The sequence below is a fragment of the Cetorhinus maximus genome, chromosome 20 (assembly GCF_964194155.1).
Source record: "Cetorhinus maximus chromosome 20, sCetMax3.hap1.1, whole genome shotgun sequence".
In the NCBI taxonomy this organism is placed as follows: Eukaryota; Metazoa; Chordata; class Chondrichthyes; order Lamniformes; family Cetorhinidae; genus Cetorhinus; species Cetorhinus maximus.
This window is the reverse complement of record NC_135898.1, coordinates 3195868-3222238: the sequence shown is the minus strand read 5'-3', so window position 1 is coordinate 3222238 and position 26371 is coordinate 3195868. Positions and strand designations below refer to the sequence as shown.

The 26371-nt window shown below is 49.2% G+C and overlaps 1 protein-coding gene across 1 annotated transcript in view; it reads right to left on the bottom strand.

Moving 5' to 3' along the window:
* Positions 1 to 26371, bottom strand: part of adgra2 (adhesion G protein-coupled receptor A2) — a 144887-nt gene that overhangs the window by 90399 nt on the left and 28117 nt on the right. Inside the window, exon 2 of the mRNA XM_078565394.1 lies at positions 14767 to 14838. Coding sequence (XP_078421520.1) covers positions 14767 to 14838 — 72 coding nt within the window. The remainder of the gene's footprint in view (positions 1 to 14766; positions 14839 to 26371) is intronic.

Sequence of the window (26371 nt, the reverse complement as noted above, 5' to 3'; positions counted from 1 at the left end):
TGCAGTCAGCTTGATTTCCAGCATTTTTCCTGCCTAATTTGGACATCAAAACAACAGGATAGTTCAGTAAACAAACACTGATTCACCTCACACCCAAAGTAGAGTACAGTGAGGTGTAAACTCAAACCCAGAGCACAGTGAGGTGTAAACTCACACCCCAGAGCACAGTGAGGTGTAAACTCACACCCCAGAGCACAGTGAGGTGTAAACTCAAACCCCAGAGCACAGTGAGGTGTAAACTCAAAACCCAGAGCACAGTGAGGTGTAAACTCACACCCAGAGCATAGTGAGGTGTAAACTCAAACCCCAGAGCACAGTGAGGTGTAAACGCACACCCCAGAGCACAGTGAGGTGTAAACTCAAACCCCAGAGCACAGTGAAGTTTAAACTCAAACGCCAGAGCACAGTGAGGTGTAAACGCACACCCCAGAGCACAGTGAGGTGTAAACTCAAACCCAGAGCACAGTGAGGTGTAAACTCACACCCAGAGCACAGTGTGGTGTAAACGCACACCCCAGAGCACAGTGAGGTGTAAACTCAAACCCCAGAGCACAGTGAAGTTTAAACTCAAACCCCAGAGCACAGTGAGGTGTAAACTCACAGCCAGAGCACAGTGAGGTGTAAACTCAAACCCAGAGCACAGTGAGGTGTAAACTCACACCCAGAGCACAGTGAGGTGTAAACGCACACCCAGAGCACAGTGAGGTGTAAACTCAAACCCCAGAGCACAGTGAGGTGTAAACGCACACCCCAGAGCACAGTGAGGTGTAAACTCAAACCCCGGAGCACAGTGAGGTTTAAACTCAAACCCCGGAGCACAGTGAGGTTTAAACGCACACCCAGAGCACAGTGAGGTGTAAACTCAAACCCCGGAGCACAGTGAGGTGTAAACTCACACACAGAGCACAGTAAAGTGTAAACTCAAACCCCAGAGCACAGTGAGGTGTAAACTCACACCCAGAGCACAGTGAGGTGTAAACTCAAACCCCAGAGCACAGTGAGGTGTAAAGTCAAACCCCAGAGCACAGTGAGGTATAATCTCACACCCAGAGCACAGTGAGGTGTAAACTCACACCCAGAGCACAGTGAGGTGTAAACGCACACCCAGAGCACAGTGAGGTGTAAACTCAAACCCCAGAGCACAGTGAGGTGTAAACGCACACCCCAGAGCACAGTGAGGTGTAAACTCAAACCCCGGAGCACAGTGAGGTTTAAACTCAAACCCCGGAGCACAGTGAGGTTTAAACGCACACCCAGAGCACAGTGAGGTGTAAACTCAAACCCCGGAGCACAGTGAGGTGTAAACTCACACCCAGAGCACAGTAAAGTGTAAACTCAAACCCCAGAGCACAGTGAGGTGTAAACTCACACCCAGAGCACAGTGAGGTGTAAACTCAAACCCCAGAGCACAGTGAGGTATAATCTCACACCCAGAGCACAGTGAGGTGTAAACTCAAACCCCAGAGCACAGTGAGGTGTAAACTCACACCCAGAGCACAGTGAGGTGTAAACTCACACCCCAGAGCACAGTGAGGTGTAAACTCAAAACCCAGAGCACAGTGAGGTGTAAACTCAAAACCCAGAGCACAGTGAGGTGTAAACTCACACCCAGAGCATAGTGAGGTGTAAACTCAAACCCCAGAGCACAGTGAGGTGTAAACGCACACCCCAGAGCACAGTGAGGTGTAAACTCAAACCCCAGAGCACAGTGAAGTTTAAACTCAAACCCCAGAGCACAGTGAGGTGTAAACGCACACCCCAGAGCACAGTGAGGTGTAAACTCAAACCCAGAGCACAGTGAGGTGTAAACTCACACCCAGAGCACAGTGAGGTGTAAACGCACACCCCAGAGCACAGTGAGGTGTAAACTCAAACCCCAGAGCACAGTGAGGTGTAAACTCACAGCCAGAGCACAGTGAGGTGTAAACTCAAACCCAGAGCACAGTGAGGTGTAAACTCACACCCAGAGCACAGTGAGGTGTAAACGCACACCCAGAGCACAGTGAGGTGTAAACTCAAACCCCAGAGCACAGTGAGGTGTAAACGCACACCCCAGAGCACAGTGAGGTGTAAACTCAAACCCCGGAGCACAGTGAGGTGTAAACTCAAACCCCGGAGCACAGTGAGGTGTAAACTCACACCCAGAGCACAGTAAAGTGTAAACTCAAACCCCAGAGCACAGTGAGGTGTAAACTCACACCCAGAGCACAGTGAGGTGTAAACGCACACCCCAGAGCACAGTGAGGTGTAAACTCAAACCCCAGAGCACAGTGAGGTGTAAACTCACAGCCAGAGCACAGTGAGGTATAAACTCAAACCCAGAGCACAGTGAGGTGTAAACTCACACCCAGAGCACAGTGAGGTGTAAACGCACACCCAGAGCACAGTGAGGTGTAAACTCAAACCCCAGAGCACAGTGAGGTGTAAACGCACACCCCAGAGCACAGTGAGGTGTAAACTCAAACCCCGGAGCACAGTGAGGTGTAAACTCAAACCCCGGAGCACAGTGAGGTGTAAACTCACACCCAGAGCACAGTAAAGTGTAAACTCAAACCCCAGAGCACAGTGAGATGTAAACTCACACCCCAGAGCACAGTGAGGTGTAAACTCACACCCCAGAGCACAGTGAGGTGTAAACTCACACCCCAGAGCACAGTGAGGTGTAAACTCACACCCCAGAGCACAGTGAGGTGTAAACTCACACCCCAGAGCACAGTGAGGTGTAAACTCACACCCCAGAGCACAGTGAGGTGTAAACTCACACCCCAGAGCACAGTGAGGTGTAAACTCACACCCCAGAGCACAGTAAGGTGTAAACCCACACCCCAGAGCACAGTGAGGTGTAAACTCACACCCCAGAGCACAGTGAGGTGTAAACTCACACCCCAGAGCACAGTGAGGTGTAAACTCACACCCCAGAGCACAGTGAGGTGTAAACTCACACCCCAGAGCACAGTGAGGTGTAAACTCACACCCCAGAGCACAGTGAGGTGTAAACTCAAACCCCAGAGCACAGTGAGGTGTAAACTCGCACCCAGAGCACAGTGAGGTGTAAACACACACCCCAGAGCACAGTGAGGTGTAAACGCACACTCCAGAGCACAGTGAGGTGTAAACACAAACCCCAGAGCACAGTCAGGTGTAAACTCAAACCCCAGAGCACAGTGAGGTGTAAACCCAAACCCCAGAGCACAGTAAGGTGTAAAATCAAACCCCAGAGCACAGTCAGGTGTAAACTCAAACCCCAGAGCACAATGGGGTGTAAACTCAAACCCCAGAGCACAGTAAGGTGTAAACTCAAACCCCAGAGCACAGTGAGGTGTAAACTCAAACCCCAGAGCACAGTGAGGTGTAAACTCACACCCAGAGCACAGTGAGGTGTAAACCCAAACCCCAGAGCACAGTGAGGTGTAAACTCACACCCCAGAGCACAGTAAGGTGTAAACTCAAACCCCAGAGCACAGTGAGGTGTAAACTCACACCCCAGAGCACAGTGAGGTGTAAACTCAAACCCCAGAGCACAGTGAGGTGTAAACTCAAACCCCAGAGCACAGTAAGGTGTAAACGCACACCACAGAGCACAGTGAGGTTTAAACGCACACCCCAGAGCACAGTGAGGTGTAAACTCAAACCCCAGAGCACAGTGAGGTGTAAACTCACACCCCAGAGCACAGTGAGGTGTAAACTCAAACCCCAGAGCACAGTGAGGTGTAAACTCACACCCCAGAGCACAGTAAGGTGTAAACTCAAACCCCAGAGCACAGTGAGGTGTAAACTCACACCCCAGAGCACAGTGAGGTGTAAACTCAAACCCCAGAGCACAATGAGGTGTAAACTCAAACCCCAGAGCACAGTGAGGTGTAAACTCACACCCCAGAGCACAGTGAGGCGTAAACTCAAACCCCAGAGCACAGTGAGGTGTAAACTCACACCCCAGAGCAGTGAGGTGTAAACTCACACCCCAGAGCACAGTGAGGTGTAAAGTCAAACCCCAGAGCACAGTGAGGTGTAGACTCACACCCCAGAGCACAGTGAGATGGAGATATTGACAGCCTCTTGCTCTCCTTCATCCCAGAATGAAAGAACTTGCATTTCTATAGCACCTTTCACACCCTCAGGAGATTCTGAAGCACTTTCTGACCAATGAAGTACTGATCTCCAGTCACTCTCACTGTGTCAGTTAACACAGCAATGAACAGCAAAACACAGCAATGAACAGCAAGATCCAGCAAACACTGATGAGACACATGAAGAGGTTAATTATTTTTGTGAACTTATCTAATGGCTAAATATTGGTCAGGAAGAAGATCCTCTTCTTTGAATCATGCTTGGCGTACTTTACTTCCGCCTTAGAGAGCAGATGAGGCCTTGGTTTAACATCTCTTCTGGAAGACAGCACCTCGAGGACTCCCTCAGCACTGTGTGAAGTCCGGGATGAGGGGCTTTGCAGGCAGTCTGCTTGGCCAGCAGGTTTATCCACCAGTTTAAACAGCAGTGCAGGGTGGCCACAGTCTATACCTCCTACATGATGCACTGCAGCAATTCACCAAGGTTACTGACTGCAGCTTGCAAACCCATGAGCTGCACAATAGCAACAAGAACAACCTGCATTTATGTAGTGCCTTTAAAATAAGAAAAAGTCCCGAGATGCTTCACAGGGGTATTATAAAACAAAATATCACACTGAGCCACAAAAGGAGAGATTCAGTCATTTCACTAAAAGTTTGGTCAAAGAGGTGGGACATAACATGTATCAGAGGACAAGAGTGAGATGGGGAGGCGGAGTGTTTCAATGAGGGTTTTTCGGCTCCTCAGCAGCTGAAGGCACAGACACAATGGTGCAGCATCGAGAATATTCAAGAGATAGAGTTCGATGAGCTCAGAGATCCCTGAGGGATGTAGGGCTGGAGGAGATTCCAGAGATGGGAGTTTGAAAACAAGGATGGGAATTTTAAAATCAAGGCATCGCTTAACTGGGAGTCAATGTAAATCAGTGGAAACAGGGGTGACGGGTGAACAGTAGCTTCTGCGAGTAAGGACAAGGGCAGAGTTTTCTAGGACCTGAAGTGGGAGGCTGGCTAGGAGTGTATTGGTATAGTCAAGCATCACCTGCATGAACGAGGGCAACAGCTACATGGAAACAGTGTCACCTCCAAATTCCCAGCCAAGTCACAAAGGCACCGTTTCCACTTGGATATGAACTTCTGTTCCTTCAACATTTCGCTGGGTCAAATTCCTGGAACTCCCTCCCTGATAGCCGTACTTTCTGAGCCTACTTTCAACCAGTGGACTGCAGCAGTCCAAGAAGGTGGCTCCCCAACACTTTCCCAAGGGGAAACTCAGGATGGACAATAAATGCTGGCCTTGCCAGCATGAATCTAGGACAAGTTTAAAAGAATCTTGAAAACATCTCGTCGCCATTCAGGAGGCCCCGGGTCAAACTCACCCAAATGCGTGAGAGCAAGGGGCTCTGGGAAGGCAGCAAGCTAGGTGGCCAGAGAGTGCTCTGCAGTCAGGAACAGCTGGGAGCCATTTCTCACAATTAGACACCGAGAAAAGTTTCATTAAAAAAGAATGAACACAGCACTGTAGCAAACGCTCGCCCACAGAACATAAACACTCTTAAGTACAGTTTGTCACCATCTTCAATTCACCACAAAGCATTATGATCCCCACCAATCCACAAACAGAGCAGCTACCCTCCCTCCTGGTCACTCCGCATTCACAGTCTCTGCTGTAGGTCTGTGGGTAGCTCCTGCCCCTGAATCAGGAGGGTTGAGGATTCTCAGCCATACCAGAGACTTCAGCACAGGGTCCAGGCTGACACACCAGTGCCGATGCTGGGGGACTGCTGCAGCATCCGATGAGATGTTAAACTGAAGTTCCAGAGCACTCTCTGGGATGCATGGAAAAGATCCCACAGCAACATTTCGAAGAAGAGCATGAGAGTTCTCCCCAGGGTCCTGGGTCAATATTTATCCCTCAGCCAACAGAATATCGGGTCATTCATTTTGTTGTTTATTGTGGGAGTTTGCTTCACCACCGGACATCTCAAAGCTTTTTAAAACATGCGCACAGCAATCTGCTAATGGCCAGGTCATCCGCTTTGTCATGTTGTTGAAGGGATAAATATTGGCCAGGACGCCAGGAAGAAATCCCGTGCTCTTCTTCCAAATGGTGCCATGGGAGTTTTTTGACATCCACCAGACAGGTAGATGGGACCTCAGTTTAACATGTCATCTGTAAGACAGCACCTCCAACAATGCAGCACCCTGTCAGTACTGCAGTGGGAAATCAGCCTTGATTTTTTTTGTGCTCAAGCCTTGGAACAGAACTGGATCCCAGGCCAAGTGACTCACAAGGTGAAAGTGCGACCACTGACCCACAGCTGACACAATGTGGTTTGTACACAAAAGGGCTGCCTGTATTACAGAACTGCCTGTATTACGGCACTGCCTGTATTACAGCACTGCCTGTATTACGGCACTGCCTGTATTACGGCACTGCCTGTATTACAGCACTGCCTGTATTTCGGCACTGCCTGTATTACGGCACTGCCTGTATTACGGCACTGCCTGTATTACAGCACTGCCTGAAGTTCAAAAAGGCTTCGTTGGCTGAAAAGTGCGTTGAGATGTCCTGAGGGAAAAGGCGCGATAGAAATGCAAGTCTCGTCTTTTTTCAATCATAATGAGCAAATCTGAATAGACTCGTGTGAATGTTTTAACAGTGACAGCTTGATGGAGAGGATTGAACTGAATCTGACCTTCTGTCCACGGTATTGGGAAAGAAAGAAACTTGCAAGAAGCCTCAATCTCAGCAGCTCAGTGTTGTTTGGCTCTGGCTTTGCAGAGGTCACTGATCAAACCGAGCCAATCGTGCACAGAGCTGGGAGCTTGAGGCTGGTGAATTGTCAAACTTGACCAGTCACCTAATCTTCAGCTAGCCTTGGCTTCATTGCTCTAGTATACTGACAGTTAGATAATGCAAACCAGTGCTAGTTACAGCAAGTGGACGATGGGTGTGACTGGAAAGCTTTTTCAACCGGCTGAACAGCCTCCTGCTGTACCACATGGTTCTCTGACCACTAACCAACATTGTAGAAAATCAAACCTATTGTATTTCATGGCAAAAGTTTCCTTCTCCTCAATTCTTGAATACTTTTTATCTGAAGTCGTTGGTCGTATGGAAGTGAAATACAGATGAGTGATTAACTCAGGGAATGCTGGAACAGGCTCGAGGGGCTGAATGGCCTACTCCTGTTCCTACATCTCTAACTTGCACTTCTGTAGCGCCTTCCACAATCTCACAACATCCCAAAGTGCTTCACAACCACTGAAGTAGTTTCAAGGTGTCGTCAATCTCAGAATATGCGTCGCACATTCACCTCTCCTCTGTGCCCTGAACACAGGCTCTGCCTCTCACAACGGAGCCCCTGTTAAATGAACTGCTGTACAATATAAATCATTCCTCACAAGGCTGGGAAGAGAAGGGGGAAAAGTGCTAAATAAACCATTTGGAGCCTGATGAAATGATGCAGTCTGCAGAGACCCAATCTCAGCCCCCCATTGCTTCTGAAAGCAGCTCTCTATTTTCTTAATTAGTGTATATTTATAGACCGTCTGGTCAGCAGCACTAATGCTTCAGCTTCCTGTAACCTGCCTCCAACTCCAAACAAACAAAAATATTCTTTTGGAATTGATAGAAAGTAGTTTCGCTCCTGACAGGGGAGTCGGATAGATGTCTTTGACTTTGTCAAGGCCCCGATGAGCAACAGGATCCTTAGTGAGCTCCATTCTCACTTTTATCCTCACTATGTCTCAGGATTGGTTTCCTTTTTCGCTTGTGCAGATCTCGAGACGTTCTGGCTGCCTCTGGGCAAATGGCGGGGGTGGGGGTGGGGTGGGGGGGGGGGTTGGTGGGGAGGATTCCAGTGAGGTGCCGATCAGGACAGGGTTCTGGAACTCCGCTCGATCCAGACCGGCCACCTCAGACTGTTCAGGCCAGGGCAGGGCAGGGCAGGCTAACTTCCGTTTATTAAACAGGCTGAGGGTGATTTACACCCAGGAATGTCAACCCTCCAGGGCTGACCTGGAGTTTCCAGGAATTACTGATTCATTTTCAAGACACAGCCGTGCGTAAAACTCCGGGCAAAAGACACATCACTAATGTGCCCCCGTCACTCCACACTCCTGCTACCGGTCACCCGACACATTCATCTTATGACATTCTACCTTCATGCAGCCAACTGGAGAGTGGACACTCTTCACTGATTGGATAAATTGTCACTCCCATTTCCAATACTTTAACACAGCATGAGAATGAATGAAGTACAGTCTTTTGAACACCTCTATGATATTTCCACCTGGACTTGCTCACAGTAATGTCCTGGCAACTCATCTTTCAGACCAGAAGACTGCCAGGCAATTCTGAAGGATTGGAAACTGTAAGGAAATTCCTTTTCCAAACAAAATGAAAATGTTTGTGTTCATATGAGGAGAAGGGGAGCGTTGTTGAAGGGCAGGGGGCGGGGGGCAGGCGGTGAGAGAGAGTTGAGCAACAGCGAGATTTCAGTGTTGATTTAAGTCCTGTCACAGACAGTTTATGTTCCTCCAGCTCTTTAATCTACAGAGAGGGAATACTGCAACCTTTATGCAGTAGATTTGTGTGCTGTGTTTATCCAGCACCCGGTCCCATTTACTACAGAAACCACTCTTGGACCTCAGCACACCCACTCCATTCAAGCCTCCGATAAACCATAATATTTAGAATGGTTTTGAAACTTTCAGTGAGCAATGAGTTGTGGAGTTTCAGATGTGGCTGGGTGCATTTTAATATTGCTTCTCTGGAGCCCCTCACATGGGCCATCCATGCATTCAAAGTCCCTCACCACATCCTTCCTGAACTGAGAGTGAGGCATTGCCAAACAGAGCTCAGTGTGCTTAGCTAAAAAGGTACCTTCCAAAATATTTCTTCTAACCCCAATCAACGCTGTTTCTCAAACTCTGAACACAAAGGGGACCTATTTCCCAGAGCTCAGAGGCAGGATTCGTCTCACTGGATGGCACTCTTGCCTGTGAGTGGCTTCAAACCCCACGTCACAGACTGGAACACATGATCCAGGCCTACATTCCCAGTCCAGTACTGGGACAGAGCCAGAGCACTGCAAGTGCCATCTTTCACTTGAGTCAGGCGGACACCCAAGAATCCACAGGCACGGCTGGAAAGCGAGCAGAGGGGTTCTCCCCAGTCTCATCCTTGTCCTTCAGTCAACATGATTAAAACAGGTGATCTGGTCATCACTCCATTGCTGTTTGTGGGATCTTGCTGTGCACATATTGGCTGCAGTATTTCCTACATTACAGCAGTGACTACACTTCCTTAAGTGCTTCGTTGACTGTAAAACACTTTTGGGATGTCTGGTCCTGAAAGGTGCTGTGGAAAGGCAAGACCGTCATTTATTTGTTGTATCTCAGAGGGTAGCAGATGGCAGAATGGCCTGAGAGGACCGCTTCCGCCGATTGGTCTAAAGCTCCAGCTGCTGCGGTGTCGAGCTATATACAGAGCAAAGTCACGTCAAGGACTTTGTACAACCTCAGCACCTCAGGCCTGAGTTGGGCAAAAACAATCCAAAACAGCCAAGGTTTACTAATATGAGTCACTTTCCCTGCTCAACACCAGAGTAACATTGGCTAAGTTGCGCTAACTCCCTTGGCCAAATAGTCTAATGACAGCTACAGCCTAGACTGGCCACGTGGAACTGCACTTCAGCCAGAGGCAGCTCAATTAGGAGAGTGAAATGGAGGGATGGAGGGACAGGGGAAGGTTGAAGTGGCCAGGCTTTGTTTTTCCTCCAGTTTGTCCGAAGGTGGTTGGGGTGACATTCCACTGACACTGCGCAGAAACGCTCCTGTCGATCCCTTTGAGGTTCACAAAAGATTCCTCAGGGCAGGATTGCTTTCCATCCTTTCCTCTTCCAGGCCTGGTTATGTCCCTGTGAGATGTGCCGGAGCCTGACGCTAAACACGACCCAAGCCTGCCCCAGTATCACAGCTCCCCGGACAGAGTGTAAACACATAGCTGGCTCTGCACTCCATCTTCCTCAGCCATCTGCTTCCTATCAAACTCCACCACAACAGCAGCTCAGCAAGGAACTGCTTCAGCCTTTCACCCTCTCCCATCCCTGCAGTGATCCAGAAAAGCACCAATTCTCCATTGGCCATTTCTTTTGTACCTCTGCCCACTGAATGGTTTAAACCACCTAGAAATTACCTCCAATACAATCAGCCTCGCACACTCATATGACCTCACTCAAAATGGCTGCTGGCAGGTTTGTGAACTCTGGTTGGATGCATTTCTGATGGTTTTATCACATGACCTCACACGGTCAAACACCTCAAGCCCACACTCCTCCACCCCCTCCCAACTGGTCACCTGACCTGTCAGTCCTCACGATATCCCACCCTCCACACACACCAAATGGAAATCTTCATTTCCCAATTGGATAATTCCGGATTCGCAGTCAAACAAGCTCTCCTCCCCATCTCCAAGAGTATTCAAATCAATAAGCTAAAAAGCATCCAAGGAAAATAAGAAACACACAATTATTTGAAGGCCCACAACCCCAACTTCTCCCAAAACCTGTACATATTTCCAACAACTTCAGACCATGAACTCTCTCCTCTATCTTCACCCCTTTTTTAAATCCCCCTTTTAAAAATTTATTTTTATTTTTCATCCACTTATTTTCATTTGTATTCATTTATTCATTGTTTTATCTCCTTTGTTATCCCTTTTTCCATCCTTTCTCCCCAACCACCTTCCCCTCCCCCTCCCCCAAAAGGGCCGCTTGTTTCTTGTTCCATGTTGTTCTTTCCAGAGTGCTTACCCTTGTCCTGCTATTATCACATTCTGCTTTCTTACCTTTATGCCACTATCAGCGCCTCCTTACCACCACCATTAACACCCCCTTTGTCATTTTGTCCATGACATCTTTGTCAATCTCTCCTTTGCCTCCACCTATCACTGGCCTTCAATCCAGCTTCATCTGCCTCACCCCCCCGCCTTAAACAGTATAAATGTCATCACATTCCTACTTCTCTTTAGCTCTGAAGAAGAGTCAGACGGACTCGAAACTTTAACTCTGTTTCTCTCTCCACAGACGCTGTTAGACCTGCTGAGTTTTTCCAGCATCTTCTGATTTTATTTCAGATTTCCAGCATCCGCAGTATTTTGCTTTTAACCTATTCATGTTTTCTTTGGTTGTTAATCGCAGCAGTGACCAAGGGATTAGGAACTCCCGGAGACTGCTGACTAATCGCGGAGACTGGCAAACCCCCAAATTACAGTGAGAAAAGCCTCACGCCTCACTCAGAATGGCTACCACTTCACCGGTGTGACAGTGGTTCTAATTTTAAAATGGTCCACTGGATGTGAAGCTCTTTGGGATAGGTTCAAAACCTGCCTCTCATCTTTTGTCTTCTCTGTTTAAAAAATGACGAGGCGTTCCAGCCTAACAGGTGCCATCAACTAACTGAGGCTCCTTCATGGAATCGATGAGCTCTGCATCAGGCTCAGGTCCTGCTATCTCCTCGCTTGAGGCAATCCACACACCGGATCCACACTTATTACAGAAAAACAGAAAGGACTTGCATTTTTATCATGTCTTTCAAATCCTCAGGACATCCCAGGGCATTTCACATGCAGGAACTGCAAGATCCCACAAACAGCAACGTGGCAATAGCCACATGATGTGTTTCAGTCAAGCTGATTGAGGGATAAACATTAACCAGGACACCAGTCAGCACTCTCCTCCTCTCTTCCAAAAGTGGCTTTTACATTCAGGCCAGAGGGTAGACAGGTCTAACATCTCATGTGAAAGACAGCACCCCTGACGGTGCAGCACTCCCAATGTGAGTGCATCACAATTCCCTTCAGTTCTCATTCTCACTCGTGGCAAGAAGGTAGAATAGTTGGAAGGGAGGAGGGGCAGTATCAGTCAGGGGGTCTACAAACAGGTTAATTTGGGAAACAAAGGGGCCCAGGCGTAGCTCAGTGTTTCCTGTTCCTGCCTTCGTCACACCCTCTGTTATTTGGTGTACAGAATGGCTCACAGGCAGAGCTGATGAAAAACCAACTCGGACAGCTGTCAGCCACCATTAACTTCAAGTTTCCTCTCCCAGTGGGAAAGTCAAACAAGAATGGCACCAGTGAAAAAAATGTGACTGAGACCTCACAACTTTTCGCTGTCGCTTTTGAATGCATTTCGGGACTGACTTGGGTTTACTTTTTGCACTGTTGGCTTCAGATCAGGGGGAAAAGCACTTTTGCCTCTCAATCAGACCCTCTTCGGAGTCCTCAACCAATAATCCAGGCTGACACTCCTTGTGCCGCACCAAGGGACTGCTAGCTTTGAAATGAGAGAGTTAACTGACATCACTAAAACAAATGATCTGATCATTATCATATTGCTGTTTTTTGGGAGCTTGCTGTGTGCAAATTGATTGTAATGTTTCCCACATTCCAACAGAGAATACACTTTGAAAATAATTCATGGGCACTTTGGGATGTCCTGGCTCACGAAAGGTGCTCTATAAATGCAAGTTAATTCTTACTTATGAGCTAGTTTTCCCAACACTGACTGACTGCTGTGTAACATGGATGAGAGCAAGGGTAGAGTTTACAGAAACTGCTCCCAACTCCTGATTAAACAAACTGGTTACGGCCGTCTTCTCCCCAGGGTGACTTGCTTGCTTGTATGTTCCACTCACACATGGTAGCTGGGCTACACAGATGGTTCAGCAGTTCTGCAAGAAGGTTCTGAGGAGATTCTGCAGCTTCCAAGTCCCATGTCTTTCACAGGCTCGCCAACTCCACATAGACGGCTTATAGCTTTCATCACATGAACTCCTGCCCCCCCACACCCCTGGCATTGGTCACCCGACATGTCAATCTTTGCATGGCTCTGCCTTCCCACCCTGATTGGAAACCAACAAGACTCTTTATTACCTGACTGGATGATTCCTGACTCTTGGTCAAAAGGCCTTTCTCCCACCTCACATCCCCCCACTCCCATGTCCATGAGTTTTCTAACTAAACCCAATAGACTCACAATATGCCTTATAGACTCCAGATTATTCAATCCACTAGACTGTTTCAGGATGTCCCAAAGTGCTTGACAGTCAATGAAGTGCTCTGAAAGTATGGTCACTGATATCGTATAGGATAAATGGGTAGGATAGATCTTCAGCTCACAGCACATGGACCCCTGCTCCCCCGAAACCCCTCCCTCTTCCAATTTATTTTGATGCACCGTGTGCTTAAACTCATCTGTGTGAATGTTTCACTTCGAATCAGATACTCAAGGGAAAGTGGTAAAGCATTTCTGTGGCAGTGGAAATGACTTCCACACACAGATGAGAGGGAGATGACAGGACCTATTTAAGTGGAAGCCCAGAATGTGCTGATTATGGCTGTGAATGAGAGAGAGAGAGAGAGAGAGAGAGAGAGAGAGAGAGAGAGGCTTACAGGCACAGCACTGACAGGAGGCTTCAGATCGTAGTCTGCTGCCTGCGCAGTGCCAAGTGTGTCCTCCAATTATCCAACATCAGGGGAGTCTTGTGGTCACCAAATTCTTGCCTTGATGATGAAGACTTACCGCAGCCTCTTCTTCACCCTACCTTCGCCATCTCTCCTGCATCTGCCTCTCCATCCCGCCTCCCCTCATTCCTCCACTCCATATCCCCATGGCTGGCCATTCCTTCAGACACTCTGCATCCAATCCTTGTCTTGTCAACTCTGCTGGGCTTTTGAAATCCTCTTCAAAACCCACCGGCCAAGTCACTGACCCCCTTCCCTAACGCTTGTCATTTTCCAGGAGCAGGAGAACGAGCAGCTCAGGAGTCCCTTTTCACACCTGGATAATATGCTGAAGGAATTCCATTATGAACAAGCAGGCACTGCCTGGTTCTGCACAATGCAGCTGCAGGAACACACACACACAGACACACACACACAGACACAAACACACACAGACAGACACACAGACACACACACAGACACACACACAGACACACACAGACACACACAGACACAGACACACACACACAGACAGACACAGACACACACAGACACACACACACAGACACAGACACACACACACACAGACACACACAGACACATACACAGACACACACACACAGACACACACACACACAGACACAGACACACAGACACAGACACACACAGACACACACAGACAGACACAGACACACACACAGACACACACAGACACACACAGACACAGACACACAGACAGACACACAGACACAGACACACACAGACACACACACACAGACACAGACACACACACACACAGACACACACAGACACACACAGACACACACACATACACAGACACACACACACAGACAGACACACACACACACACACAGACACAGACACACACAGACACACACACACAGACACAGACACACACACAGACACACACACACACACACACAGACACACACACACACACACACAGACACACACACACAGACACACACAGACACACACACACACAGACACACACACACACACACACAGACACACACAGACACACACACAGACACACACAGACACACACACACAGAAACAGACACACAGACACACATAGATACACACACACACACACAGACACACACAGACACACAGACACACAGACAGACACACACACACACACGGAAAGTGAAAAGAAGCACTCACAGTTTTTCAAGTGCCTGAAATCCAGCAAATGCACCAGTCTTCAGCTTTACGATCTTGTTATTGCTCAGTATTCTGTGGAACGACAAAGGAAAAAACACTTGTGGTGAGGCAAATTATGTGGGATCATCCTCTGCCCAAATCAGAGATGCTGGACAAACTGGGCTTGTGAGATGAGGCTGGGCAGAGAGGATCCAAACAGCAGAGATTCATTCCCCCAGTGCCAAGAGCAACAGGCAAATTTGTCACTTTTCATTCCTGTGTAAACATTTCTACTCATCAGAGAGGAGGAAAGGACTGTCCGGAGGTGGGGGAAAGAGAGAGCGAGGGAGGGAGTGAGAGCGAGAGGGCAAGAGCGAGAGAGAGAGGATGGATGGTGGGGGGCCTGCAATATCCCAAATATCCCAGCAAGGGCTCTCAATTATCCAGGCAGATCATCAAACATCCTTCACACGTGCTGCATTCAAAGCTGAGGTTTCACTTCCTGCACACTCTCCTGTGCAGGACTTCAATCTTCTGTTCATCTGACTCCAGCATGTTGCACCTACAGTACCCCGCTGGTACATCACACACTCACTTCAGTGTCTCCGGGTATATCACACACTCCCTGCAGTGCCCCCGCCCAGTATATCACACACTCCCTGCAGTGCCCCCGCCCAGTATATCACACACTCCCTGCAGTGTCCCCACCCAGTATATCACACACTCCCTGCAGTGCCCCCACCCAGTATATCACACACTCCCTGCAGTGCCCCCACCCAGTATATCACACACTCCCTGCAGTGCCCCCACCCAGTATATCACACACTCCCTGCAGTGCCCCCACCCAGTATATCACACACTCCCTGCAGTGCCCCCGCCCAGTATATCACACACTCCCTGCAGTGCCCCCACCCCGTATATCACACACTCCCTGCAGTGCCCCCGCCCAGTATATCACACACTCCCTGCAGTGCCCCCGCCCAGTATATCACACACTCCCTGCAGTGCCCCCACCCAGTATATCACACACTCCCTGCAGTGCCCCCGCCCAGTATATCACACACTCCCTGCAGTGCCCCACCCAGTATATCACACACTCCCTGCAGTGCCCCCCTGGTATATCACACACTCCCTGCAGTGCCCCACACAGTATATCACACACTCCCTGCTGTGCCCCACCCAGTATATCACACACTCCCTGCAGTGCCCCCGCCCAGTATATCACACACTCCCTGCAGTGCCCCACCCAGTATATCACACACTCCCTGCAGTGCCCCCCTGGTATATCACACACTCCCTGCAGTGCCCCCACCCAGTATATCACACACTCCCTGCAGTGCCCCCACCCAGTATATCACACACTCCCTGCAGTGCCCCCACACAGTATATCACACACTCCCTGCAGTGCACCACCCAGTATATCACACACTCCCTGCAGTGCCCCCACCCAGTATATCACACACTCCCTGCAGTGCCCCCACCCAGTATATCACACACTCCCTGCAGTGCCCCCACCCAGTATATCACACACTCCCTGCAGTGCCCCCGCCCAGCATATCACACACTCCCTGCAGTGCCCCCACCCAGTATATCACACACTCCCTGCTGTGCCCCACCCAGTATATCACACACTCCCTGCAGTGCCCCCCTGGTATATCACACACTCCCTGCAGTGCCCCACACAGTATATCACACACTCCCTGCAGTGCCCCCCTGGTATATCACACACTCCCTGCAGTGCCCCACACAGTATATCACACACTCCCTGCAGTGCCCCACCCAGTATATCACACACTCCCTGCAGTGCCCCCACCCAGTATATCACACACTCCCTGCAGTGCCCCACCCAGTATATCACACACTCCCTGCAGTGCCCCCGCCCAGTATATCACACACTCCCTGCAGTGCCCCACCCAGTATATCACACACTCCCTGCAGTGCCCCCACACAGTATATCACACACTCCCTGCAGTGCCCCCACCCAGTATATCACACACTCCCTGCAGTGCCCCACCCAGTATATCACACACTCCCTGCAGTGCCCCACACAGTATATCACACACTCCCTGCAGTGCCCCCACCCAGTATATCACACACTCCCTGCAGTGCCCCGCCCAGTATATCACACATTCCCTGCAGTGCCCCCACCCAGTATATCACACACTCCCTGCAGTGCCCTCACCCAGTATATCACACACTCCCTGCAGTGCCCCCACCCAGTATATCACACACTCCCTGCAGTGCCCTCACCCAGTATATCACACACTCCCTGCAGTGCCACCACCCAGTATATCACACACTCCCTGCAGTGCCCCCGCCCAGAATATCGCACACTCTCTGCAGTGCCCCCACCCAGTATATCACACATTCCCTGCAGTGCCCCCGCCCAGTATATCACACACTGCCTGCAGTGCCCCCACCCAGTATATCACACACTCCCTGCAGTGCCCCCGCCCAGTATATCACACACTCCCTGCAGTGCCCCCACCCAGTATATCACACACTCCCTGCAGTGCCCCCACCCAGTATATCACACACTCCCTGCAGTGCCCCCACCCAGTATATCACACACTCCCTGCAGTGCCCCCACCCAGTATATCACACACTCCCTGCAGTGCCCCCCTGGTATATCATACACCCTCCAGTTTCCCTGGATATATCGCACACCCAACACCCTGCACAGTGTAGGGTTAAAGTCTCTCCTGGGAATACGTGCCTGCTGCTAATCATTCTACCTTTGAAGTTGAGGTCAACCAACCTCTCAACACCAGCTCAATCTGTGCCAAGAGTGAACCATCTCAGGGCAGCATGGATAATACAGGCTGGACTCTGAACAGCCAGCCTTCCCTCATTGTGTTCATTCTAGGTTTCAATCAGGTCACTCATGATCTTATTGACTGGTGAAGGAGGCTCAAGGGGCCAAATGGCCTCCTCTCGCTTCTAATTTGGTCATCCTTGTGCTCATATGCAGTAGCCCACGAGCTGGTAAAATTAACAATCCAAACATCCTGCCTATGCCAACAAACTCTCATCAATAAACACACGTCCATTCAGCAAAGGCTAGAGAGGGAGCAAGAGAAGGTTCATCCCTAAGCTGGTGGGAGGAGGAAGTGCAGTTTATTAACACACAGGAACAGGAGGAGGCCATTCAGCCCCTTCAGTCTGTTCCTACATTTTGGCTAATCTAAACTTCAATCCCACTTTCCTTTTCATCCTAGTGCAGCAGGGAATTGTGAAAGCAATGTTGAAATTAGAGCTGGAAACTCTGCCATCCCCAAAGGCACTATATAAATGAAAGTTGTTGTAGTTGAATATCTACATTCCATTTGAAATCCATGAGATTTTATATTTTAAAAAATCTGCTGGTGGAATATTTGCTCTTTTGATACCTTCTGTTTTTTTAAAATAATTGATTAAAAGCCTGGCATCATTCAAGTGGAAGGGCAATGAAAAAGCAGGGCTATGCTCCAGTATAAAGCTCTACTGGCACACTGCTAACACTGTGTAATCCCTTCAACCTGCAAGTACAGTTAAGCAAAGGCTGATTCATTTTTTAAAAGTGTTCCTGTTACCAGGGTAACAAGTGGCCTCCTGGGCTCCATCTGCTGTGATCTACCCTCTGCCTCTGGTACTCAAAGTAAATCAGATCCATCTCCTGAGCAGACGCAATGTTAAGTGCACCATTTAGTTACAATCATTATGTTCAAATTCCTCCATGGCTCATCAGCTCCCCATCATTCTCAGTAATCTCCTCCAGCCCTACACCCCTCCAAGGGCTCAGAGTTCCACCAATTCTGGCCTCCTGTGCATCCCCGATATCCATCGCTCCACAATTGGTGGCTATGCTTTCAGCTCCTAAGGCCCTGAACTCTAGGATTCCTTCCCTAAACCTCTCCACCTCCCTAAAACCTAACTCTGACCAAGCTTTTGGCCACTGGTTCTAACACCCTATTATTCTTCAGTGTCATATTTTATTTGCAAATACTTCTGAAAAGCCTTTTGGGACATGTCACCAGATGAAAGGCACTATATAAATGCAAGCTCTTGTTATGTATTCTCTCCCTTCTTGCACAGTGGCACTGAATTTAATGATCACAAAAGGACGAATGCAGATGTGAGGTGAGGAAAAGCTTTTTCACACAGCGAGTAGTTAGGGCTTGGAATGCGCTGCCTGGAAGTGTGGTGGAGACAGGTTCAACTGAGGCATTCAAGAGGGCATTGGATGATTATTTAAATAGAAACAATGTGCAGGGTTACGGGGAAAAGGCAGGAGATTGGCACTAAGTTAAAATGCTCAGAGAGCCGGTGCAGACAAGATGGGCCGAATGGCCTCCTTCTCCACCATAACAATTGTGTGATTCTAACCAAGGGCTGTGATGTGGGTGGGTACATATTTGAAGCTGACACTTTTAGTGTCTTACTGAGGGAGTGCTGCACTGTCGGAGGCTGAGATGTTATAAACCAAGGGCCTGTCTTTTCAAGCTGAGAGCAAGGGGCTTCTCCTCAGAACAATATCACTCTCCCGTAACTAATACAGTCAAATAACAGAATAACTGGTCATTTTAACTCACTGATATTTCTGAGTGTTTGCTGTCACCTTTCCGACATTATAACAGCGACCACATTCAAATTGCTGACTATTAATGTGCTTTCAGGCATGTTGCAAGACCTGATAAGGTGCGATGTAGCTTAATGTTCCTTCTTTGTGCATTGGTCTGTCGTTGCAAAATTTTCACAGGCAGTGGGTGACCGGCTGTTTGTTTTTTAGAATTGGCTGGGAGGGGAGGAAGGGAAGGGTAAAGAGTCCTTTGTGAGTGCGAGGGCTGAGGAATCGTGGACTCCAAGACTGGTGCACCTCTGTTCCATTGTTCCACGACCAGACAGCATTCCTGAACTTGACCGTCCTTGAACCCTGCAAGGAAGGTCAGAATCAAGCTACCTGTCCACTGCTCCAAGAGTTGCCAACTCTGCACGATTGTCCCGGAGTCTCTGGGAATGAAAGACCGATCTCCTCGACGAGGTTACGGACAAAACTCGGGACAAACTGGGTCGCAGGAGGAATCGAAAAGCAGCCAATGGAAGCGTTTTGTCTCTGACACACCACTGAATTGAAACGGCACCGAGGAATCCTTTTGAACATAAGGAATTTCACCTTTGTTAACGGCAAAAAAGGATTGTTCAATCGGGGGAATGAAAGATGGGATTGATTTTGTTTATAATGAAAATAATGGAGATAGGCAAGGGGAGAGAGGGAAGAGAGAATGTTGTTTCACCAGGTGAGACAGTTGGAGGTGAGAGGGCAGACAAAACCTCCAGGAGTACGTCTGACCAGGACTGACAGCCCCACACTGCCAGCAAGTTATTCCACATCTCTTTGTGAAGAGCTCAGAAGAAGCAGCGCCATTCCTGGGCAGCACGTACGTGGCCCTCATTCCTTCAGGTTCCCTGTATATATTGCGCCCACATTTCAACCCAGTAACAGGTTCAGATTAGCACAGACCAAGCACTGCCGCTGAATAAAAGTCAGCACCTAATTGGCCATAAAGACCTGCTGTGTGAAAGACATTATTAGTCAAGGGCAGGATTTACCATTCTACTTATCATCACCTCCTGTTGCAAACGGGCCTTGAGGCAATGGCAACATGGGATTCAAATCCTCCTTCTTTCAATGAAATCATTTACTTCCCCCAAGGGGCGCGCAGGACAAATGAGGTGGCCTAGACTGACATTCTGCCTCCCTCATCGCCATCCTCATTCTCAGCCAACCTGTCCAACTCACTAGTGGGCCCCTCTACACAAACCTGTGGCACAGAAGGAGACCATTCGGCCCAGTGTACCTGTGCCAGCTCTTTGAGAAAGCTGTCCAATGAGGCCCTCCACCCCAGTTGAACCCTCTGCCTGTTGACAATTCCAATGGAATCTCATTCCAACATTCTTAGAGCCAGGGCATTCTGTATCATAGTAACCCTTCCGTGTGACGAAATGTGTCCACATTTCCACTAGAGTTCCTTTTTTTCACAGCTCATGAAGTGTTGCAGGAATCTCTGCATTATCCCTGCTACCATTCCAGTAAATCTGTTCTGCACCCTCTCTAAAGTCCTTGAAAATTGTACCATTCACATTTCATATTACCGCTCCTTATTCCTCCGGCCAAAATCAATCATTTCGCATTAGACTGCATGAAGATACATTTGCCATGTGTCTGCTCACTTTCTCCAATCTGTCTGTCTTTTCTGTGTGGAGAGACTCGGATTGTTCTCCTCGAATCACACCAAGTTAATGGCAGGTTTGACTGAGGTGTACAAAATGTAGATGTAATAAGCAAGGAGAAACTGTTGCCAGTGCCAGAGGGGGGTGGGTGTTAACCTGAGGGCACCGGTTGAACCTAATTGGGAAAAGAACCAGAGGTGACAGGGAGGAAAAACCTTGTTACACAGCAAGTGGTTGGGGTCTGGAATGCGTCAACGAAAAAGGCACCAAGGCAACAGGTTCAATAGTAACTTTAAGGAAAAGAGCTGGATAAATACTTGGGAAAAATAAAAATCAATGGGGAAAGAGGAGGGGGAGTGGGATGAATTGGATAGTTCTACCTGGCCTACAGAGCTAGCACAGGCACGACGGGCCGAATGGCCTCCTTCAGCACTGTATGATTCTATGATTCTCTCTCCCGCCATCAACACAGGATCAAGGTTGGGAAAGTTCCCCCACCAGCCCCCCCCAGCTGTCCTCCCACCATCTGAACAGCGACCTTGGGAAGCAATCAATGCTGAATGGAATTTATTTGCCAAAGAGCTTCCGGGTCAGGCGAAATGCCTCATTAACCATCTCCAGCTGCCTGACCCCAAGCGTGCAGCTCTGACCCTCAGCAGCTGCCTGCACTAAAGGCTTGGGTAAACAACTAATTGTCCGCCTGCTTGCTTCTCCCCTCCCCTTTCAGCATTGCAAGTGGCTGCCCTGACATCAAGGATTGAGAAGCAGCAAAGGTCCCAGTATTTAATCATCCTTGTGATTGACCAAGATCAGATTCATTCATGGCCAAATGATCACATTCCTCACCAAACAACTGGAGTTTTCAGAAAGCACACTGCTCCCCCAGCAAGCTAGAGGATGTTACCGCATCTCTGTCAGGTGAGGATATTTCAAGACCATTTGGAACAGGATGAGGCCATTTGGCCCCTCAAACCCCCAACCAAGAAACTTAAAAAGTGCCTGCTGTGCCTCAGTGAGTAGCACACTCGCTTCTCACTCAGGAGGTGATGGGTTAATTCCGACTGCAGAGACTTGGGCACGCGATCCAGACGGATATTCCACATAGAGTCCCGAGGAAGCAGACTGACAGGGGGTCAGTGCAGAGGGAGTGCTGCACTGTCAGAGGGTCAGTACTGAGGGACTGCTGCACTGTCAGAGGGTCAGTACTGAGGGACTGCTGCACTGTCAGAGGGTCAGGACTGAGGAAGTGCTGCACTGTCAGAGGGTCAGTACTGAGGGAGTGGAGCACTGTCAAAGGGTCAGTACTGAGGGAGTGCTGCACTGTCAGAGGATCAGTACTGAGTGAGTGCCGCACTGTCAGAGGGTCAGTACTGAGGGAGTGCTGCACTGTCAGAGGGTCAGTACTGAGGGAGTGCTGCACTGTCAGAGGGTCAGTACTGAGGGAGTGGAGCACTGTCAAAGGGTCAGTACTGAGGGAGTGCTGCACTGTCAGAGGATCAGTACTGAGTGAGTGCCGCACTGTCAGAGGGTCAGTACTGAGGGAGTGCTGCACTGTCAGAGGGTCAGTACTGAGGGAGTGCTGCACTGTCAGAAGGTCAGTACTGAGGGAGTGCTACACTGTCAGAGGGTCAGTACTGAGGGAGTGCTGCACTGTCAGAGGGTCAGTACTGCGGGAGTGCTGCACTGTCAGAGGGTCAGTACTGCGGGAGTGCCGCACTGTCGGAGGATCAGTACTGCGGGAGTGCCGCACTGTCGGAGGGTCAGTACTGAGGGAGTGCCGCACTGTCGGGGGTCAGTACTGAGGGAATGCTGCATTGTCGGGGGTCAGTACTGAGGGAATGCTGCATTGTCGGGGGTCAGTACTGAGGGAATGCTGCACTATCAGCGGGTCAGGGCTGAGGGAGGACTGCGCTGTTGGAGGGTCAGTACCTGGGGAGTGCTGCACTGTCAGCGGGTCAGGACTGAGGGAGTGCTGCACTGTCGTATAGAGGGACAAAGAAGAGTCAATGTTATTCCAGAAAAGAGTAGAAGCAGACGACTGCCTGCACCCCATCCTTCCTCCAGATGCCAGTGGTGGCGTTCACAAGGAGAATCAGAAGTATTGCCCCTGACACTGAATCACTCCCTGCATCACTCACTCCAATGTTGCCTGATGCCCAACGCCTAGCCCTCCGCCACATGTTACAGGACAAAATGAAGCAATGATTCTGTCCAAGGTACAGGACTGAGTACAAGTGCAGGAGGCTGCATGGTCACACCCATCGCAACTCCAAGTCTGTCCTGACACATGACAGCATTGAAGACATCCAAACAAAGAGCAATCTCGTCAATTTGTTTCAGCCATGCTTTTAAAGGACAGCACCTTCTTCCTCACCTCACCTCACCGCCCTCTGCCCTGTCCTGAAGCAAGCAAGCCCAGTGTGATGGTTCCTTACCAACGATGTGAGGTTTTCTGTGGGGTGGGTGGCCTAGAGGTGAAATATGACACATACACATTGATCATCTCCAGACTGGCCTTGAAGGGATGTTGGGAAAGTCAGCAAGCTTCCATTTGGCACTCAGGCCTGTTCAATGCTCAGGAGGACACTTTCTGAAAGGGAGACTTGCCTTTGCCTCCACCTTCTCCCCCATCACCTCTGTGCTCGCTGACCTACACTGGTTCCCAGTTTGGCAATGCCTTGCTTTGAAAATCCTTATTTTCAAATTCCTCCATTGGGTCTCACCGCCTTCCTATCTCTGAAATCTCCTCCAGCCCTACAAGCCTGGGACATCTTGGTGCTTCTCCAATTCCAGCCTCTTGAACATTCCTGATTTCCATCGTTACACCATCGGTGGCCATTTCTTCAGCTGCCTAGACTGAAAGCTGTGGAGTTTCCTCGGCTCTTCCTCTCCTCCTTGAAGAAGCTCCTTAAAACCGAGCTCTTTACCAAGTTTTCTGTCGCCTAAACCAATATCTCATGTGACTAGGAATTATTGTCTGATTGTCCTGTTTTATAGATTAATGGTGCTGATGTGAAACATTATTGCACTGGCATCCTAGTAGATGCCTGGTATTCTATCGATAGGTATGGATGTCAGCCATGGTTCAGTTAGTAACACACTCCCATCTCTGAGTCAGAATGTCATGGGTTCAAGTCCCACTCCAGACGCAGGAGCACAAAATCTAAGCAAGGCCCACAGCACAGGATAGCTCTAATATAAAACAGAGCGCTTAAACCAGGAGATCACCGACACAACACTTGAGCTTTAAAAGCATGCAGATTGGAGCAGGAAGATGAGTTTAGAAGATCCAGTTAGAGCAGTGACAAAAGACTGTGCAAGACAAGAACACCAGAGATAAATGCAGACCACAGCCGTCTCAATGAATCGAGTTACACAGGGATGGAATGATGGGCAGGAGGACCTCTCTCCATCTGTAGACGTGTTTCCTCTGTGCAGACATACCAAACATAAAGAGACATGAGACAGTTACAGTAAGGATGTCAAAACGTTCTTGCTAAGAACTGGTTCCAGGGGCTATTTTAGATTAACCAGTTGGCAGGAATCGAGTTGCACTCACACATGGTGTTGTCCAAGTGCCACACACAGCATCTGCAGCCCATCACACAGGTTCCACGTGTTACACATGGTTACTGGGAGAGTTTAGCTTTCATTCCCCGTCAACTGGATACAGCAACATTCCAACAGGAAATATCGTGGGATGTGAAAGATTACCACATTTTACTGGCCTCACAATGGCATCCAACCTGGCAGCCAAAACTAACCAACCAGTGTTGGCCAACTGCTTAACCTTTCATCTGGCACAATCCGAAAAGTCAGAGATGTTTGTGGCACAGGAGGAGGCCATTTAGCCCATTGTTTCAGTGCCAGCATTTTACAACATCAATTCCAAACTAATCCCACAGCGCCGTTCTCTCCCCATAGCCCTGAATCAATCCCAGATTAATCCCACTGCTCCACTCTCCCCATAGCCCTGAATCAATCCCAGATTAATCCCACTGCTCCACTCTCCCCATAGCCCTGAAACAATCCCAAACTAATCCCACTGCCCCACTCTCTCCCCATAGCCCTGTATCAATCCCAGATTAATCCCACTGCTCCACTCTCCCCATAGCCCTGTATCAATTCCAAACTAATCCCACTGCCCCACTCTCTCTCCATAGCCCTGTATCAATCCCAAACTAATCCCACTGCCCCACTCTCTCCCCATAGCCCTGTATCAATCCCAAACTAATCCCACTGCCCCACTCTCTCCCCATAGCCCTGTATCAATCCCAAACTAATCCCACTGCCCCACTCTCTCCCCATAGCCCTGTATCAATCCCCAAACTAATCCCACTGCCCCACTCTCTCCCCATAGCTCTGTATCAATCCCCAAACTAATCCCACTAACCCACTCTCTCCCCATAGTCCAGTATCAATCCCCAAACTAATCCCACTGTCCCGCTCTCTCCCCATAGCCCTGTATCAATCCCCAAACTAATCCCACTGCCCCACTCTCTCCCCATAGCCCTGTATCAATCCCAAACTAATCCCACTGCCCCACTCTCTCCCCATAGCCCTGTATCAATCCCAAACTAATCCCACTGCCCCACTCTCTCCCCATAGCCCTGTATCAATCCCCAAACTAATCCCACTAACCCACTCTCTCCCCATAGTCCAGTATCAATCCCCAAACTAATCCCACTGTCCCGCTCTCTCCCCATAGCCCTGTATCAATCCCCAAACTAATCCCACTGCCCCACTCTCTCCCATAGCCCTGTATCAATCCCCAAACTAATCCCACTGCACCACTCTCTCCCATAGCCCTGTATCAATCACCAAACTAATCCCACTGCCCCACTCTCTCCTCATAGCCCTGTATCAATCCCCAAACTAATCCCACTACCCCACTCTCTCCCCATAGCCCTGTATCAATCCCCAAACTAACCCCACTGCACCACTCTCTCCCATAGCCCTGTATCAATCCCAGATTAATCCCACTGCCCCACTCTCTCCCTCTAGAATGGTACCTTATCTTTTCAAATATTTATCCAATTTTCCCCTTATTGATGCAAACTTCCTGTGCCTACAGGTTCCATCTCCTAGAAATCCCCTTCACCTCTCAATCAAAGATCATTTTCAAATCGAGGAACCTTCATCACAAACTCTCACAAATAGAAGAATGATCTTGGCCTATTCACTTTATCAAAACCCTCCATCATTTAAAATCCTTTATTAGATTCTCAGCCTCCTCTGCTCCAGTGAAAACAGTGGCTGATTCTCCGAGTGTCCCTCCATAACTATAGCCTCCATCCCTGGCATCACCCAGGTTGCTTTATGGCAGTAATGCTCCTTCTACAATGAGGCACCAAAAACCAAGCACAATTCTCAAATTTGGGCATGCCACAAGATGGTCACTGGAGGTAGGAACCCT